We start from the raw sequence: 17,011 nt of genomic DNA on the forward strand, positions 1-17,011 counted from the left end.
CATGCAGGTGTCAGTCTTTAACACAAAGCCTACCGGGAATTGACCGGGAGGGAGGCTTGCTCTTGGCTTGTACAGTTGTACTTGTACATCTACATCATCATTTCACGTACGTGTGATGTGAGCAGGAGGGCAACATTGGTGAGCACCCTGTCACAAGTCGAGTAGAAGTAACTCCTTTTTTTTAGGAAAAGTAGAAGTAACTCTTGAGCAAACCCTTCATGAGCTGTTGTGCCATTTGTACAAGGAAATATCATGTGCATCTCAAAAAAAGTGATGCAAACAAGGCGACCTATTTTGTCTTCTATTATCTCGCACGGTACATCAAGTTCAAAATTCTAAAGCTGCATCGCATTAGTAGCGAATTTTCATTTGGAATTTTGAATTATGTGTATGTGGCTGATTTTCACATGGCATTTTCAGGTTCATACGCCCGTGCATGTATACTACCGGAGATAACCCATTTGATTCCGAAAATAGATAGCCCCCTTGGAACTTGGATGTAAGGCGACTTGTCTGCAAAGCCAAGCCTGGAAGATGCAGTGTCTTCAGGGACCGGAGTGTTGCCGTGTTGGTGCTTTGAGATGAAGCATATCCACAGCGTGCAAACAAAAGAATACGCAGAGCAGAGCCCCTCTGCTCCGTACCCTTGCCGGGTTACCTGACCCTGACACGGTGCGGCCACGCTGCCCTGTGCTGTAATCACTAGTCTAGCTGGCATGTCCAACATATTTACAAGTTACGGCTCTCGTAGTACAACCACGACGGAAAGCAGGCCACACCTGACCTCTTCCAACATGCTTATTACGAGTCAGCATTGCTCATCATCGCGAAAGAAGTCTTTGATAAAACGGGAAGTAGGAATATCATTCCAAAATAAGCAAGCATCACAAGATAACAAAACATCTATGCTTAACTGGAAGTTGAAAGGGTAACAGCAATGATCTACGGCGCACCATGGTTTTCAAAGGCATCGGTATTTGGGACAGGTTCTATCACGGTTCGACAGAATGAGAACACAAATGAGCATGTTTTCTGACAATGCACACCGAATTGGGAGCAGAAACCACAACGCAAGCCGTCTGGTCTATATCCAGCATTCCTTGAGGCAGAAACCTTATTAAACCTGCTCGGACAAGTTTTTCATAGCATCAGACAGACCTTTGCCACCTTGTTGTATAAACCAAATGATTTCTTTCGCTATCTCCAACAACTGGTGCACATGCTTTCTATGCTGCATCTTCCTGTGTCAGTTCATTGGAGCATAAACAACACAAGTTCTGCTGGGAGTGTACACTGAGAACGAATGGGGCCTGTTGTCATGTTGACAGTCCTGCAAAAAGCAGAAGTTAGTTCAGATTTGACACTAGTGAGATTACACAAGCAACCACGTCAGAGGAATGGCTTACGGAAGTAAAATGGTCTGCCGTGTGATGGATCCTACCAAACCCACCAAAGACTCCAGCGTCCGAATCTAAGACCACCTGACAGAAAGCAGATATTATCAACACCAACACATCCAGTTCATCTGTAGGCACATCAGAACTAATAAATGATTTTTGAGAAAAAATTCTAGCTAAATTTAAAAACATGAAAGGTCTGAAGTAGGGAAGGATCAAGAGATGGGCATAGAAGCACGCATAATAGGTAGCTGAATCTTGTTTGCTGAGCTTATGATTAAATTTAAAAGGTTAGCAACAGAAACATCAATTCCAGGAGGAGACAAGCATTTACTTACTGTCGGAGTCTCTCCTACAGTTTTCAGTAAAAAAAAAAGGAGACAAGCATTTGTAACATGCCTCCATTGTCTGCTTGTACAACAAAAGCAAACCAGGAAACATAATTTTCAAAAATATAAGCTGGAAACAGAACCCCAATGTTTGTATTATCAAGAGCCTACTTACTCCTAAATCGTAACTTTATCAGGGTATTTTCGGGGAGAAATATTGAAGGTAATGTATATAGTACAAATGTACAGCATATCGAGCAAAAAGAACTACAGTTTGACCATGATCAATGCACAGTAGCTTCATACCTTGTACTTCCCAGGCTTTAAACAACCCACACGGTAGTCGAAATAGCTGTTACTGCAATGGAAGTTGAACACAAATACTAACTCTCCTTTTTCAAACACAATAACCTTATCCTCCTCGTGTTTCCGAGAAATGTACTGGTGGCCCGATGTCATATACTGAAATCACATGGCCCGTTTCATCAATCAATCTTTACTGGTGGTAGAGAATGTTAAAAAGGATGGCAACAAGTAAGAACTTGCTAAAATCTGTCAACACTGGAACAACGATACTGGAATGATAGTTAAGCAAAGAACCATGAACTACAGTGATAATAAAGGAGGTCATAATAATCCCTTGTATGTCAAGGACAAGCAGCAATTGGGGTACTGCATATCCTCTGTCCCAATTCAAATATCAGTTAGCGCGGACAAAATGAAGACGAATCCAATATTTTCCAATTTATGACATTCTACTGAAGTTTAGAAACACCAAAGGAGGGCAAAAATGCAGTTTTCTCCAGCAGAGGTTTTGGATTTACATAGTTGGAAGTATGCAGATAATATAAAGTAAAACTACGGAAGACTGCTTCCCCGAGAAAAGGACACGTGGAAGATTATAGTATTATTATCCCACAGCCTTCTGTATTAGTGTAATTCTTCTATTCAGCATATATTCTAGGAAGTTTGTTTTGTTAAGATCTAAGATTACTTTTTAAAACGAAAGGTACAGACTCTGCCTCATTTCAATAATAGAGGTTACGGGATACAAGCAGCAGCCCCAACCTCAGAAACACCAGTACAGTTTTGCTATTTTCAAGCTTAAGAATTCAGATAAACAGAACATAGTAACAAGATTAGAGTATGCATAGAAGTATAGATATAAAACCAAATGGGAGTACAGGGTATATAAGAGGACCTAGTTTGTTGTGATGCATTTGTTCATCTAATTTTGTGGATGTCCCTTGCACTATTGTACCAAACCTATACTGACTAACCAAGTGGCATACTGAAATGAATAGGAATAAAACTTGCAGAAACAATATATAAGACTAACTCCTGATATGATTTTCTTAGGATAAACGGTAAGTATAGGGGAACACAAAGGAAAGTAAATAGTACGTACTCCATATTTCTCCTCGAGATGCTGCATGGCCTCATCAAACAGTTGCATACCATGATACCTAAGAAATTCTGCATCACCCTGACAAAGTACAAAACAAAAAGAGAAAGTTTATAATCGATGAATATATTTAAAAGCATGGTCTAATATATGTGGTCCTGCCCAAATTCTGATGTTAATAAATAAGAGCGGAGGACAGAGATGAATACTCCCTCTGATCCATAAAAAGTGTCGCTCACTTAGTACAAAATTACTACTAAGTGGGCGACACCTTTTATGGATCGGAGGGAGTATCATATGGGCACCTTGTCGAATAAAGCACTGGACAGTACGTAAAAGAAAGCTCTCAATTTGACTCAATGGAGGTAGATATTAGAGAGATATAACTGTTGTTACCATTAGTAAGCTATAGCCCAGAGAAAGTTTACCAGGTCAAATCTTCGACGGCATTTGTCATAACTGTTGTTGTTCCCTGGGATGAACTTACCACTTGGAAGTACTTGTGGGCCTCTTGGAAAATCTATCCATTCTGCAAAATTAAAGTTAAAACGATAACTTTAAAGCAACTGCGACCTCAGACAACATAACACTACAAGTGACAAGATTAAGTGTCAAATGAAAAGTTTGGTTAAGATTCAGAAAACAAGCAACAAAATAGTTAGACTCACCTGGATGTCCGAACTCATTCCCCATGAAGTTAAGATAGCCCTCTCCTCCTAAACCCATCGTGATAAGTCTTATCATTTTGTGCAATGCTATTCCACGATCAATGTTAGGTGTTGAAGGTCTATCCAGAGCCATGAAATCATACATATCCTGCATCAGTACACCAGATGATGTTCTCGTGTCACAGGAACTAGTCAAGAACAGGAAATCTCTCAGACAGAAATATTGGTTTCAATCACGCTTCAGTGCATGGGATTTAATAGATACAGGATACAGAGATCACAGATGCATGCAATCAGTATGATAAAACGCAGAGGTACTAGTCTAAATCACTTAACCAATAATCTAGCTTGCATTTTGGGCTTGAGGAAAATCAGGAGCAATAATTATTATAACAAAAAAATTATGAAGAGACAAGGAGATGAAACCGCATAGATTATGGTATGAGCTAATGTCAAAATTAAGTAAGAACTACAAAAATGATGTCTCATTACCTTGTCCATCAACCAGAATGCAATAGTCTTGTCACCAACTAGTGCTTGGTCATGACTTTCAGCATAAGTAACACACTTTTCTAGCCACCTCCTATTTGTTAGTGTGTGCACAATGTCACCCATCTGCCAAGATTCATCACTTCGTCTGTCCAAAATAAAAGTTGCAATTCACATTTCAGACACCAGGTATTTCACATCAAAAGACCAGACATCACGGAAAACAGTAAACTTTTACAGTTTCACGAAAGAAGCATGAACAATTGATAAAAACAGAAATAAGGACATGTGAATGCGAAAATCTTATGGACTTTATTCAAATGAAAGTATAATGCCATTATACAGAGCCAATAAGTTGGTCACAGTATCCTTGTGTTGTGGTTATGCTGTATAAACTTAAAGTTGACAACCACTAATGCCTTTGTGCCTGAATTCAGTACAGTAATAATGACACATGCTTATGCATATTCCAGTGACAGAATCTTATGAACATTATTCAAAAGCAAGTATAATGCCATTACATGGAGCCAATAATTTGGTCACAGTATCCTTGTATTGTGGTTATGCTGTTAAACTTAAAATTCACAACCACTAATGCCGTTGTGCCTGAATCCAGTACATCAATAACGATACACTTATGCACATGCATGTGGATGTCCATAACTCCATACATGTAGTAGTGTTATGTAAAGGGAATTTCAAACTATATTCATATACAGTGCACAATAAAATCTTATGTCCAGTAAAAATATTACCATCGCATGCCAATAATTGAAAAACTTACTTGAAAAGTTCAATCCATTTGTCAGCGACAGCCATATGCAGACGATAGTCAAAACCAACCCCACCAACTTGAACAGGAAGGGCAAATGTAGGCATTCCACTAACCTGAAAAATGTCAAATGAATAACCAATGGAACCCTAGACAATGCAAATTCCTGTTTATGTTTAGAAGCTGCTGATTTAGAAATTAGAACTCTGGCCCATAAGAGGCTCCACTATAAACTGGCTGCACACCCATAACCTAGTTTATATGTATCCCAATCAGACTTTTACTAAAGTTAAGAGTCCCATTCCCAAGCAAAGTAAAGGCTGTCACTCCATGGAACATACATCCAATTGAATATGTATAAAAAATAGCTTCCGAAATCAGGCACTTAGCATGTAGATATCTTAGGCAGCTATAGTAATGGTGCTACCTGGTAATTCCGTATTGGGCAATGACTAGAATGACCATGCATATATATGTACAAACAGGAGATGATAAGCACGTCTCAGTTAGTGAAGTTAGATCATAAATACGTGGAAAAACAATGCATCTCATACAATATGCCTGTAAGACAGTGTTCATAGTCCTCAACTTGATACAGTTTTTTTTTGTTTGACTTAAACTGTAAGAGCTACGTGATTGCAGTCCGACAGTATATAGATATGTAACTTTTAAAAAGCGAGACCCAAAGTGTGGCTTTTGAGGATCAAACTCTGGTGGGCTGCCATCACACCTGAAGCTATGCTTCGTTCTCCTCAACTTGATACAGTTGCAAAGTAATGGCACAGCATGGACTGCATTTCAAAATCTAAAGCTATTTTGTGTATGAACCTAAAAAAAGTACCGAAACTACAAACTGATCATCATAAATATATCTGAGGAATTCAAATTGAAAGATAAAGACAGAGTCACTTACATCTTCACCAATAGTTATGGCCTCAGGATAGAGCCCGTGAATTAGATCATTTACCAGCATCAAGTAAACGACTGCATCTACATCGGTGTTAAAGCCAAAATATTCGTTGTAGTCCCCTGAAAACGTTACCTACAATAGATTTCAGTATTTTAGAAAAGGAAACAATAAGTTGCAAGCTTGGATAATTGATACTGCAACGCGCAGAAAATTCTCAGGTGAGAGGAACCCTGAGGTTTTGTTTTAAGAAGACAACGAGACACACCAGTTTGTTCAATTTGCAAAATAATCAGAGTTTAATTAGGTAGTGAAGATAAAATAAAGACAACAAAAAACTGTATTACTTGTAATCCATGGTGAGTATACATCATGGAGGTCACACCATCGAATCGGAAACCATCAAACTTATATTCCTCTAGCCACCATCTTGCATTGGAAAGTAGATATCTTATGACCTGTAAACAGATAGAGAATGTTGGAATATCTACAGAAAGATTAATTGGGATAAACAAGTAACAAACGGGAAAGGAGTTATATTTTTCCATACTTCCCAATTCCCGTAATTGAACACGCGAGAATCCCACATCCAATGATGGCCCCGTGCACCACCATGAAAGTAATGTGTATCAGTGCCATCAAAACCATTCAACCCATCCAGGGTGTTACTTGACGCATGACTGCAAGAAACAGAAAACCGAAGGTAAAGCTATGTAGCAAAGGGGCCTGAGTAAATCAACCAGAATATTCAACGATCTCATTTAAAGGCTCTCGGTTATGATAATCTTGTTTGCTTGAGCCTCTTTAGATATTTAGGTGTTTGGCTATGTATTTTTGTCCTTAATGAAGTTGCAAATGGATATATTAATTTAACGAAGATGCAGGAGGGCTGCAGGATAGAAAAACGGCTATACTGTTGCATTCCAGAACATAAACGATTACATGGCAACCACAGATAGCATAATTTAGATAACATTAATCTGATTTAACCAACAGAATGACAGAATTTTCACAACTTCTTTTGCACAGCAGCTAAAAAATGCTCAGCCTAAGTACCTGTGGACAACATCCATGAGGACAACCAAACCAAGTTCATGAGCTCTATCAATTAAAGATTTTAAATCTTCTGGGGTCCCAAAACGGCTACTTGGTGCAAAGAAATTGGTAACATGGTACCTGCAATAAGAGTAACAAAACACCAACCAGTATTGCTGTATTAGTTGTCAAAAAGGAAAAAAGCAGCACCTGTGGTAAAACATGGCTTCAATGCTACTTCAGCTGACATGCCATTGGAAGGAAACCAATATGACTATGGATACACATGAGATATCACTGTGCTAGTTTGTCCAAGCATAGTACCATCTCTCCATACAGAAATAGTCAAATGTGTGTAATCTTATTGTTATGTGTGCATTCATGCCCAATTCTTTGTTCGAGAGCAAACAAAATTTGTTTAACTTTCAGAATATTAAAATAAACTTTCTATGTGATGTGATATCTACTTTAAATGAGAGCACAAAAGTAGTTGAAAGATATCAAGAAGTAGAAGTCACGCACATAAAAATAAAGGAAGCAAGAAGATGGGCATAAGTCCAAGCATACAAGAGTTGCTAAAGCTGAAAGAGGTTATATAGACTACACAGACAAGAAAGAGAACAAATAATCAATGCAGAGAAATACCCAAAGCTTCCATAATATGAGTGCTCTTGGATTGCCATTATCTGTACTGCATTGTATCCAAGTTTTTTTATCCTTGGAAGCACCTCATCCCTGAAGTTTGCATATGTGTTGATCTTAGGTTCCTGATCACCCAAAGAAGCTAGGAATTATCCAAGCGTTGAAACAAAAATGCTGCCAACAAAGATAATTTACAAAAAGTAGTAATGGATTCATGAATAATAACTATATACATCAGTTACTTAGTTCGATAAGATAATTGATTAGAAAGATGTGGGACATAGTTGATGATGCCTAATTTATTATGTGAGACTAAAGCAGAAGCAAATCGAACCAAAACTGTTTGTAAGGAATATTGAAGTTAATTAAAATGTCGATCAAGCATGTTAATTATGCTGATTAGGAATATATAAAACTTGTGGTAGAAAATATGTCAAAAACCAATCAATGGAAAGCTTTGAACTAATAGACATTTTTGTTAAGACAACACAATCTAACACTTATCACCAACTGTCAAAACATCGTATTTTAGTTTAAATGGAACCATTCCATCATTAGTTCTTTTTTTTCCGAGAAAACGCAAAGCTTGCGTCTCGACGCATTGATAGAAAGAATGTATTTACAAACCCAAGAAGGGGCCGACACAACTGATTACTCAAAACAAGAACACGACCAACGGCCGCTAGACTAACATTAACTAATTCTAGGTTTTCCTGGAATTACTTTCCCTGGAATTCTAGGTTTTCCTACCGAAATGTCATTGTAAGTTGTATCAACCTGTAAACTAACTTAAACTGCATACAAGTAGCATAATTTAGGAAATTAAGGGTACAGGTGCAATACCGGGCTACTCATTCCAACATGTGTTTCATATATCCGCAATGACTTTGGTCGTTTAGGTTGAGGATGCTTGAATACGTACTTCTCCTGCATATGCATGTAAATAATATAATAACTGGTTAGTACTTAGTACACAGGAAACTAATATGCCAACAAGAAATAGAAAATCATGCAGCTTAAAGAACACTCCAGAAGCTTCATGAGAAAAAAAAAAATAATTTCCTTTCCAATAAACATTTGTGAAGGACATAAATATTAGAAATTACATCTTCAGGAGGATCATAATAGATCCCATTGTATGGTATGTCTCCTGGGGCCTGCACAGAATACTTGATCCAGGCCGGAATTGAATCCTTTATCCCAGATGGAGTATCCATTCGCACCTAGATGTTCAAAAGAGCTGCTGAGTAATACTGGGAATGCTCATGAGACAAAAACACTTGGCAAGCAGAAGAAAAACGTACCTTTACACGTGAGCCATGAGGAATTGGTGTCGAACCATCTGCATTGTTAGGCAGAAAAATCTCCCAAATGCCGAAGTCATTCTGAAAAACAAAATACACAGGGTATGCTAACTCTCTATCAATCACGGGCATGAATTTACAATTCGTGAGGTATGAAGTGAGCCTACTCCTGATAGGTCACTATTATGTAAACCTGCTCAGCTGTGAAAAGAGCGAATAATGTCTAGATCGTGATAACAATGTGCAGCACTCCATGCCAATGCAAAAAGGGCAACACACACATTTCCATATCAACCTCCTAAGACAAAAGCATCATTGACATTTATATCTAGTAATGGACTCCTGTCAACAGTCAAGTGAAAAAACAGAGTCCATTGAATTTAATAGGCATTTTCACACAGAAATTTGGGACAGTGTCGAACATCAGTCATATTATATCTATGGCTCAACTCTGGAGTACAAATAAAGTGTACACCAAATAGATAGCAAATAAAAAAATTATATAAAGAAAAATATGAGGTATACAGGCATACTTTGCTCATACGGTCTGCATTAGGATCCCAATTGTTGAAGTCGCCTACTAACGCAGCAGACTGCAATGAAAGCAGGAGTCAGTTATTAGTAAAGCTAATTACGCAACTTTGATATGCTGCTCATCTGGGAGGTACTGCGCAGTCTGAAATATCTTAGGATAGCTGATGAACAATAATTATTCACATTGTTCGAGAAAAAAAAAACAATAATTATTCATAAGTAGTTGAAAAATGAAACTAGTATGTAGTAGTGTAGTGCTTAGGCCAATGATCAGATCAGACTATCAGAAGAACATACAAGTGCTCCAGGAGCCCATTCTCGGTAAGTGATGCCTTCAGCGCTACATGAGAAGAGCAATGAGTTTTGTTATTTGCTTATATGTAGAAACAGGTCATAAATACTTATGTAGTCAGGAAATTTTACCTGCGATTAAATCCAAAGTTCTCATAACCGCGGGAAAATGCATCCATGCCTCCTTCGTGTTGGTCAATATCTGAACGTACTCTCCTATATAGGCTGTATCTGTTGTTTTATCCATTAAGGCACAGTGAGATTGCAAACAATTGGGTCTGGACCTATTGGTTTCATCCTTACAACAGAAACATGATTGGAATTAAGTGGCATTGTTGTTCGATTGGCAAAGAGTTTTTAAAAATCAAATCCATCAATACAATATATTATCATCAGTTTCGAATTTGTAAATATTAATGTATGTAGTTCAGATTACAGTTCTGATTACATTCATACATTCGTTTGCTTACTAAATCGTTAAAGGCTACAATATAAATATGAAAGAGTGAAGATAAATACTTCAAGAGTTTCATGACATAACAAAGCAGCCATCCAAATCCTATGGAATGCCGTAATATGTTTCTAAATTGCAGAGGGATAGAAACCAGGCGTACCGATACTCAAGATGGTATTTATACGCTTTCAGAGTTGGGTCAATCTCATATATTTGCTCTCCATTTCCTGGTGGTGGGATAACACGTAGTTTCTCCCCGGCAGCTGATTCTTTGGCCATTTTGTTCATGCCTTCGACATTACTTTCTTCAGTACCCTGATCTGTTTCTGAAGATTCAATATTACCTTCATTTCCACCCTCTATGCTTAATTCATCATCGATGGATGGTACCTAGAAAGATGTGCAGGAGACAAATAGATCAGAAGAATAATAGTACTGCACATCGTGGACTCAGTATGGAGTTTTGTCTCAGATGACACTGACAGATCTCAACTATCATACACACAAGTACCACTAAGATCGTAATCCATGTAAGGAAAGAAATTCATGCGCACAGCTGTGGTTGCAGGAATATAATGAGGCATGCATGAAAGGATACGTCGTAGTGCAACGTACGTGTGAAATGAAATCGGCAAAATGATCTGTTTTAGTAGTATTTAATTTCGTTAGATAACCTTAGACATGTATATTTCAAGCAGACTGTGCAAATAGAGAGTGCATACATGGTGGTACTAGTTTGTTTTGTCAGGGTGAGATGTGTTAAGTTACCTCCAAATCATCAGACTGGAACTGAGCGGAACCATCAGAAGACAGCATTCCGTCACTCTTGCCGTCAGGGATCGTCACCTCCCCGGACACGCCCCCCACGCGCATGACGACGCGCCTCCCGGAACTTGCGACGCGGATGGCATCTACAGACACAACCACGGCAGCAAAGTGAGATCGCCGCATACCGCAGCCTGACGACACGAGTCGGCGGGCGTAGGACGGGCACGACGACGACAGAGTTGATTAATTGACGAGAGAAGGGATTGCGCAAAGATGTCGCGGGCAATTACGAGGGAAACAGGAGCCCTTGTCGCGGCCGAAGAGCAGAGGCAGCTGAAGCCCGCGCCTCCTCCGGTCGGCGGCGCCGGATCGAGGAGGAGCCGGTGCCCCGCCGAGACCCGCCCCGGAAACAACCGCAAACGCCGGCGAAGCCATCATCTCGTCGCCGCCGCGCGCAGCCTGATCGGATCCAAACAACTGACTGACCCCGCCTCGTCCCCTCTGTTAAACCCCCCTTGCTGCCGCGAGAGCGAAATGCGGGCGCCGGGTTGTGCCAAAATTAGGGGGAGATGGGGTGCGCTATATAGCACGGACAGGGAGAGAGAGAGAGAGAGAGAGAGAGAGAGAGGCAGCGCGGTGGCGTGGGGCGGGGTGCATGCAGGGTGGTAGCGTGCACCGCACCGGCGGAGCGGGGGAGAGCCCTTTTTGATCAGGGGGCGTTTGCGGTGACGATCGCGCATCGGTTTCTCTCTCTCTCTCGGCAAACGCACGGCGCACAGGGCGCTGGGGGGGCGTCGCGTTGCGGTCACGGCCAGGTGGGGGGAGCGGCGCGTGCGAAGCGGCGAAACCAACGGCGGAGAAGCTACTCCTGTAGAGCCGTTTGTTGTCTAGTGCGTTAATGTTACTGCCACCCTTTCTTTTCTTCTCCTTCTTTCTTTGTTTCGTGCTTTCCGCTGAACAAAACGGACAAGAAAGATGATGGCCTAGATCCCACAAGTGCATGCTCAAATACGTCTCACCGATGCAAATCTACCACTGCAGCCCGTGCAGCATGTGAAATCGCTCGCGGCAACGCTCTCGGTTCACACGCTTCCGCGACGAATAGTAAACCCGTAGACACACTCCCTGTCGTGTCAACATACTTTTACGAATCTACATAAATTTCACATCTGTACGATGAATATAAACTTTGAAAACATGCATCCATGTGTGTCTACAGATTTACATGTGCGTTCAAATCTCTCGTGTGCTCGTAGCTTCTCATACTTTGCATTGTGTTCAAAAACGATCGAGTACGGTGTTCTACAAAAAATTCAATCATCTCCTTTTCTTTTGAAAGTTAGACTGCGTTAGGTACGCCATTACATTATTGTCCTTTATTATTTATCAGCTAACCAAATTTTATTTACTTCATGGGACATTATAAACTAAGTCCAACATATCATAATTTAGCAACCCATAAATTGAGATTACATCTCGTTTGGCGTCCATCATTTGGGCCTAGAATTGTAGAATTCATTTGAGTTCCAGAAACCAAATTGTTTGGTTGGCACGGAATTGATCACAGAAATTCAATTTCAAATTTCATGAAACTGCAACTATAGCTAACCTCAATTCTTCTCTAAGAGCCATGATTTTTCTGGAATTGTCTCGCACTCTACAAATCCATGTGGTATACAAACATGTTTTTTGAACCCAGGATTCAAATTCAACCAAATGAAATCATATCAAAATTTGGATTTTGGCCCGTTTGGCAACCATCGTTTCATTTCGTTTGGTAGAAATGAAATGAAATCCAATTTTTGATAGGAATTCATTTGGTTGAATTTGAATTCCTTATTTAAAAATCATGTTGGTCTACCACATGGATTTAGAGTGAGAGACAATTCCAGAGAAATGATGGGTTTTGAAGAAGAATTGGGATTAGTTATAGTGCAGTTCCATGGAATTTGAGATTGAATTTTTATGGGCAATTCCGTGCCAACCAAACAACCTCGTTTTTTTCTCTAGAGTAACTCGTGGGAGTAAAAATGTGTTTTTTCACGAGAAGTCAGAACCATATATTAAATCAACCATCTCATCTACCCTTATATGACCATCTTTAAAGAAAGAAATAATTACACACGAGAACATTCAAATGTTTTCCGGTCATAACTTTTAGGCTAGTGTCGTGCTCATTTTCGCAGTGAAGTATAGAGTTTCCTATGTTTATTAGGGTTATTTGTGTTAAAGAGGAATGCAAGTCTCATGAATTCGTGAGAGTAATTTCTTGTAGAAAAACAAAACAACACTTATCCTCTTATTATTCTCTTTGGTTTTTGACTTGTTGGAATCATTACTCCTAGTCGATCAAGTTGCACATCATCAACGAAACACCTCTCGTGTGCTGAACCGCCTTGCACCGTCGATTTGGGCCACCCCACCTACCTTCTCTCTCACACAGCGCATCGGCTTTGGCCCTGCTTTCCTACACCGCCACGCCCTATTCTCCCACTCCGGTGCTGTCATCCTCTCCTCGCGTTGAGCCGCCACTGCCGATCTTCCCGGGCATCGTTGTGGCAGTTATTCGCGCACGCTGCATGCCGATCTCACTCCTTCCAGCATACCGCTGCGACCCCCCGAGTGGTCATTCGTTGCTCCTCCTGGAGCGCTGACGCGCCGCTGTGACTCCAGCCAAAGTCTTCACCACGCGCTGCTGCTGGTCCTCCCTGGCGGCAGACCGAGCCCTCATCTCCCTAGTGTGTGTTCTATGTTTCTGTGATTTTTGTTTTGAAGTTCATTCGAATGCGTAAAAATGGAAACCAAAACTTGTGAAAATAGAAGTTAGAAAAAATAAAAGTTTTAGAAAATTAAAAGTTGAGAAAGTTTTAGAAAACTAAAACCAAAGGTTAGGAAAATTAAGTGTTGAAAATCAAAAGTTTGGAGAAAATTAAAAGTGCTAAGAATGAAAAAATAGGAAAAAAAAGCAAAACAGCAAGAAAAGAAAAAGCTCTTCCAACAGTCCCAAAATGGGTATCGGAATCCGTTCGTCAGAATCTTCGTGGCGAAGCTCCACTAGTTAGTCTCTCCCTCATTAAACTTATGGTTGTATAGTGAATATGTATACTAAATAATCTCAATAGTCAATTTTACTTATATTCAAATTGTCTATTAAGAGACACATCATGCTGTATCTTGAACCTATTATTGTAGGTCATAAAACCCCCCTTTTTATTGATGACATGAGACAATTGTTACATCGTTGAAAAGTGGGGGAATTAAGCTTGGGTTAAAGTATCAACTCAGGACTTAGGGTTTCAAAACCTTGCTTGTTTGGCCACCTCATGAGCTACTTCATTTGCTTCTCATTTGCAGTGTTCAACAGAAATCTTGACAAAATCCGGCACCATGTGTAAAAGCAGTCCTCAAAGATGGCCGAACAGCTACTGTAACTTCTCTCCTTGCTTCACTGAGCTCAAGACCATCCTGTTACAGCCCATAGAAAATGCAAGCCATAACCTATCTTAACAGCCATCGCTTCCTCTGTGAATGCATCTGAAGCTAGCTCAATCCTATGATTAATACTCCCTTCGATCCTAAATTCTTGTCGTTGTTTTAGTGCAAATTTGAACTAAAACAACGACAAAAATTTAAGATTGGAGGGAGTATTTTGTAGTTGCGACAAAATTTCCACGCAAATTCCTAATCACCGTCCACGCAGTCCCTGGGAGCTCGTCCGCATCATAGGAGACCAACGTTGACTAACTTGATTTTCGCACAATCCTTGGGATATCTTATCTTGAAACCTCAAAAAAATAATCTTGAAACCTAATTAATTATAAATCAATCCAATTAGTCTCGAATTCCAACTGATTTGAAAAGCTTTAGGTCAACTATACCAAGTTTTAATTGGCTACTCCCTCTGTTCCTAAATATAAGAAGTCGCAACTTCGTCCTAAATCAAACTTTTTAAAATTTGTCCAAATTTATAGAAAAATCTACTAACATCTACAACTCTAGTTAGTTTTATTAAGTCTATCATGATATATATATTCCACGTATAATTATTTGACATTGTAGATATTAGTATATTTTACTATAAACTTTGTCAAACTTGAATAAGTGTGACTTGATACAAAGCTAGGACTTATTACCCGGGAGTACAACAACCTTATTAAATGGAACTATTTCAGTTATTTAAATTTTCTTATAATGTTTTATGCGTATTAATTGAGGGGCATGCGCTCTACTACAGTATGAATTAGTGCATAGACAAAAGGCGGTACAAGGCGGCAACTAGGATTCCCATCGATGGCTTCCCTAGGCTCGGAAGTTGGCGGATCCCGGCCGCTCGTCAGCGGAAGGACTTTCCATTTTTTTTTGTTTTTTGTTCTTCCAGTGTCACTTCGAGATGGTGATGCGGCGGCGACGTCAGTCAGAATAATGTTCTCTCTGCCCTATCCCAGGTATAAACTATCGAGTGTGTAATAATCTTAATGCGTATTTTTCTAATAACCCAATGTTTCAAGTAAGCATAAATACATGGAGATGAATTATGAAGTTAGGTCTTTACAAGAGTAAATATATGGTTATATTTTTCTCCAAAAACATCTACATACTTATATACTTAACAAAAAAGATATTCGGGTTTGTTATACCCAAGTTGCATGATTTTTAGTTAGAGATAAGTTGATAGTTCAGCCGTTGGATCTAGATGTGTCTTAAAATTCGCAGCGAAAGGGAAATGAGTGACTTTGATACTATCGACCAAGAATTAAATCTTTTACTTCAAAAATCAGGCACCTGAGATATGGACACACCCATAGATATTTGACAAAATAAACAGGGTAAATTTCAAGAAACCACGGTTTTTGGGGCCCGTCTCACTAGCTCCAGTTTTTGCTAAATTGCCAACAGAACCACATATTTTTTGTCAGACTGTATCAACTGGCCACAAACTTTTTACATCACATTAATTATTAAACTACTTTTTCTCAACTAGGCCTAGGGTGGGAGCTCTCGGCTCATTTATCTCTCACGTTTTTTTTTGTTTTTGTTTTTTAGAACAACGATCTGACTTTGTTTATTCAACAAACAAAATAAAACTGATTGAAAAATTAAGACAACAACAAAGATTTCGGATAAACCAAAAATTATAACAAAAATCTTTAAAGCCAAGTTCTCTAACCGCGCCGATCGCATGTTGATATTTCTCCAAATCTCTGGTGACAAAACAGTAGAAGACCAAATCTGCATAAGTTGTACTAATCTTGTAGGTTTTACTGAGCCGCCCATCCCAGCGGGTGAGAACTTAAGATCGTTGAACGCGCGGTGGCCTGGGCACACCCCTCGCAAAAAAGGTTGTCGAACCATCGAATCATAGCCGAACCGATGAGGAATATGATCAAAATCACGAAATTACGAGCAGTGAGATCCACAAACTCTATGGAGTAGATCATGATAGCCATGCCGGAACGGCGATGGAGCCGAGAGACCATTAATCCAAGCGTCGTTGCATCCACCGTCAGGCGCTGCCGTCAAAAACACACAAAACCTTACAAAGAAGGTACTAAAACGATGCCAGATGTTGATCCGTGGTTCCTCTCAGCTCCTGATCGCAAACGGGATTTTTTTCCTCAGACGGCTAGGGTTTGACGCTGAGGAAAAGAGGGCACTATGGGTGTGTTTGCTTCAGAGCCAAAGCTGGCCATACCAATATTTTGGCTCGCCGCTGCATTTGGTCATCATTTGGATCGGGGCCCGAAAGTTGGTTCGCCCAGGTCAGCGCGGGCGCGCCCATGGCTTCCCTATGAAAAAATTGGCGTGTCGGAGGGCGGGCGAAAGCATCGCCCAAGAATTGGCAGGGCCGCTCTCCCTCTAATCCATCCATCGATGGTGGGCCCCAGGCTATTCCCTTTTTTAATTTTTTGTGAGCTTACCGCAGCCTATTCCCACGACGGCTAATCCTCTCACAAACAAACGTAGCAGAAAAAAAACATTTGTTTAATCCATGATTACCATAGATCTTAGTCTGTTA

At 40.0% G+C, this 17,011-nt stretch overlaps 1 protein-coding gene across 2 annotated transcripts; it reads right to left on the bottom strand.

The window, feature by feature from the left end:
* Positions 1-823: 823 nt before the first annotated feature.
* LOC100841966 (1,4-alpha-glucan-branching enzyme 2, chloroplastic/amyloplastic) lies at positions 824-11,757 on the bottom strand. Of its 2 annotated transcripts, none has more exons than XM_003575010.4 (22): positions 11,286-11,754; positions 10,996-11,138; positions 10,388-10,617; positions 9,906-10,004; positions 9,780-9,822; positions 9,482-9,541; positions 8,949-9,029; positions 8,751-8,867; positions 8,488-8,571; positions 7,648-7,769; positions 7,024-7,143; positions 6,518-6,647; positions 6,315-6,425; positions 5,974-6,102; positions 5,073-5,176; positions 4,292-4,436; positions 3,800-3,947; positions 3,560-3,660; positions 3,135-3,212; positions 2,033-2,188; positions 1,407-1,481; positions 824-1,330 (listed from the first exon to the last, which is right to left on the bottom strand). In XM_003575010.4, the coding sequence occupies exons 1-22, from the start codon at positions 11,431-11,433 to the stop codon at positions 1,247-1,249; spliced, it is 2,508 nt and encodes an 835-aa protein (XP_003575058.1). In that variant the 5' UTR covers positions 11,434-11,754; the 3' UTR covers positions 824-1,246. The 2 variants fall into 2 exon arrangements, 1 of the variants encoding a protein (XP_003575058.1); XR_002964367.1 differs by having other exon boundaries at positions 1,155-1,330; positions 2,033-2,225; positions 11,286-11,757.
* Between the last annotated feature and the right edge of the window lie 5,254 nt (positions 11,758-17,011).

The sequence above is a fragment of the Brachypodium distachyon genome, chromosome 3 (genome assembly GCF_000005505.3).
Source record: "Brachypodium distachyon strain Bd21 chromosome 3, Brachypodium_distachyon_v3.0, whole genome shotgun sequence".
Taxonomy (NCBI): Eukaryota; Viridiplantae; Streptophyta; class Magnoliopsida; order Poales; family Poaceae; genus Brachypodium; species Brachypodium distachyon.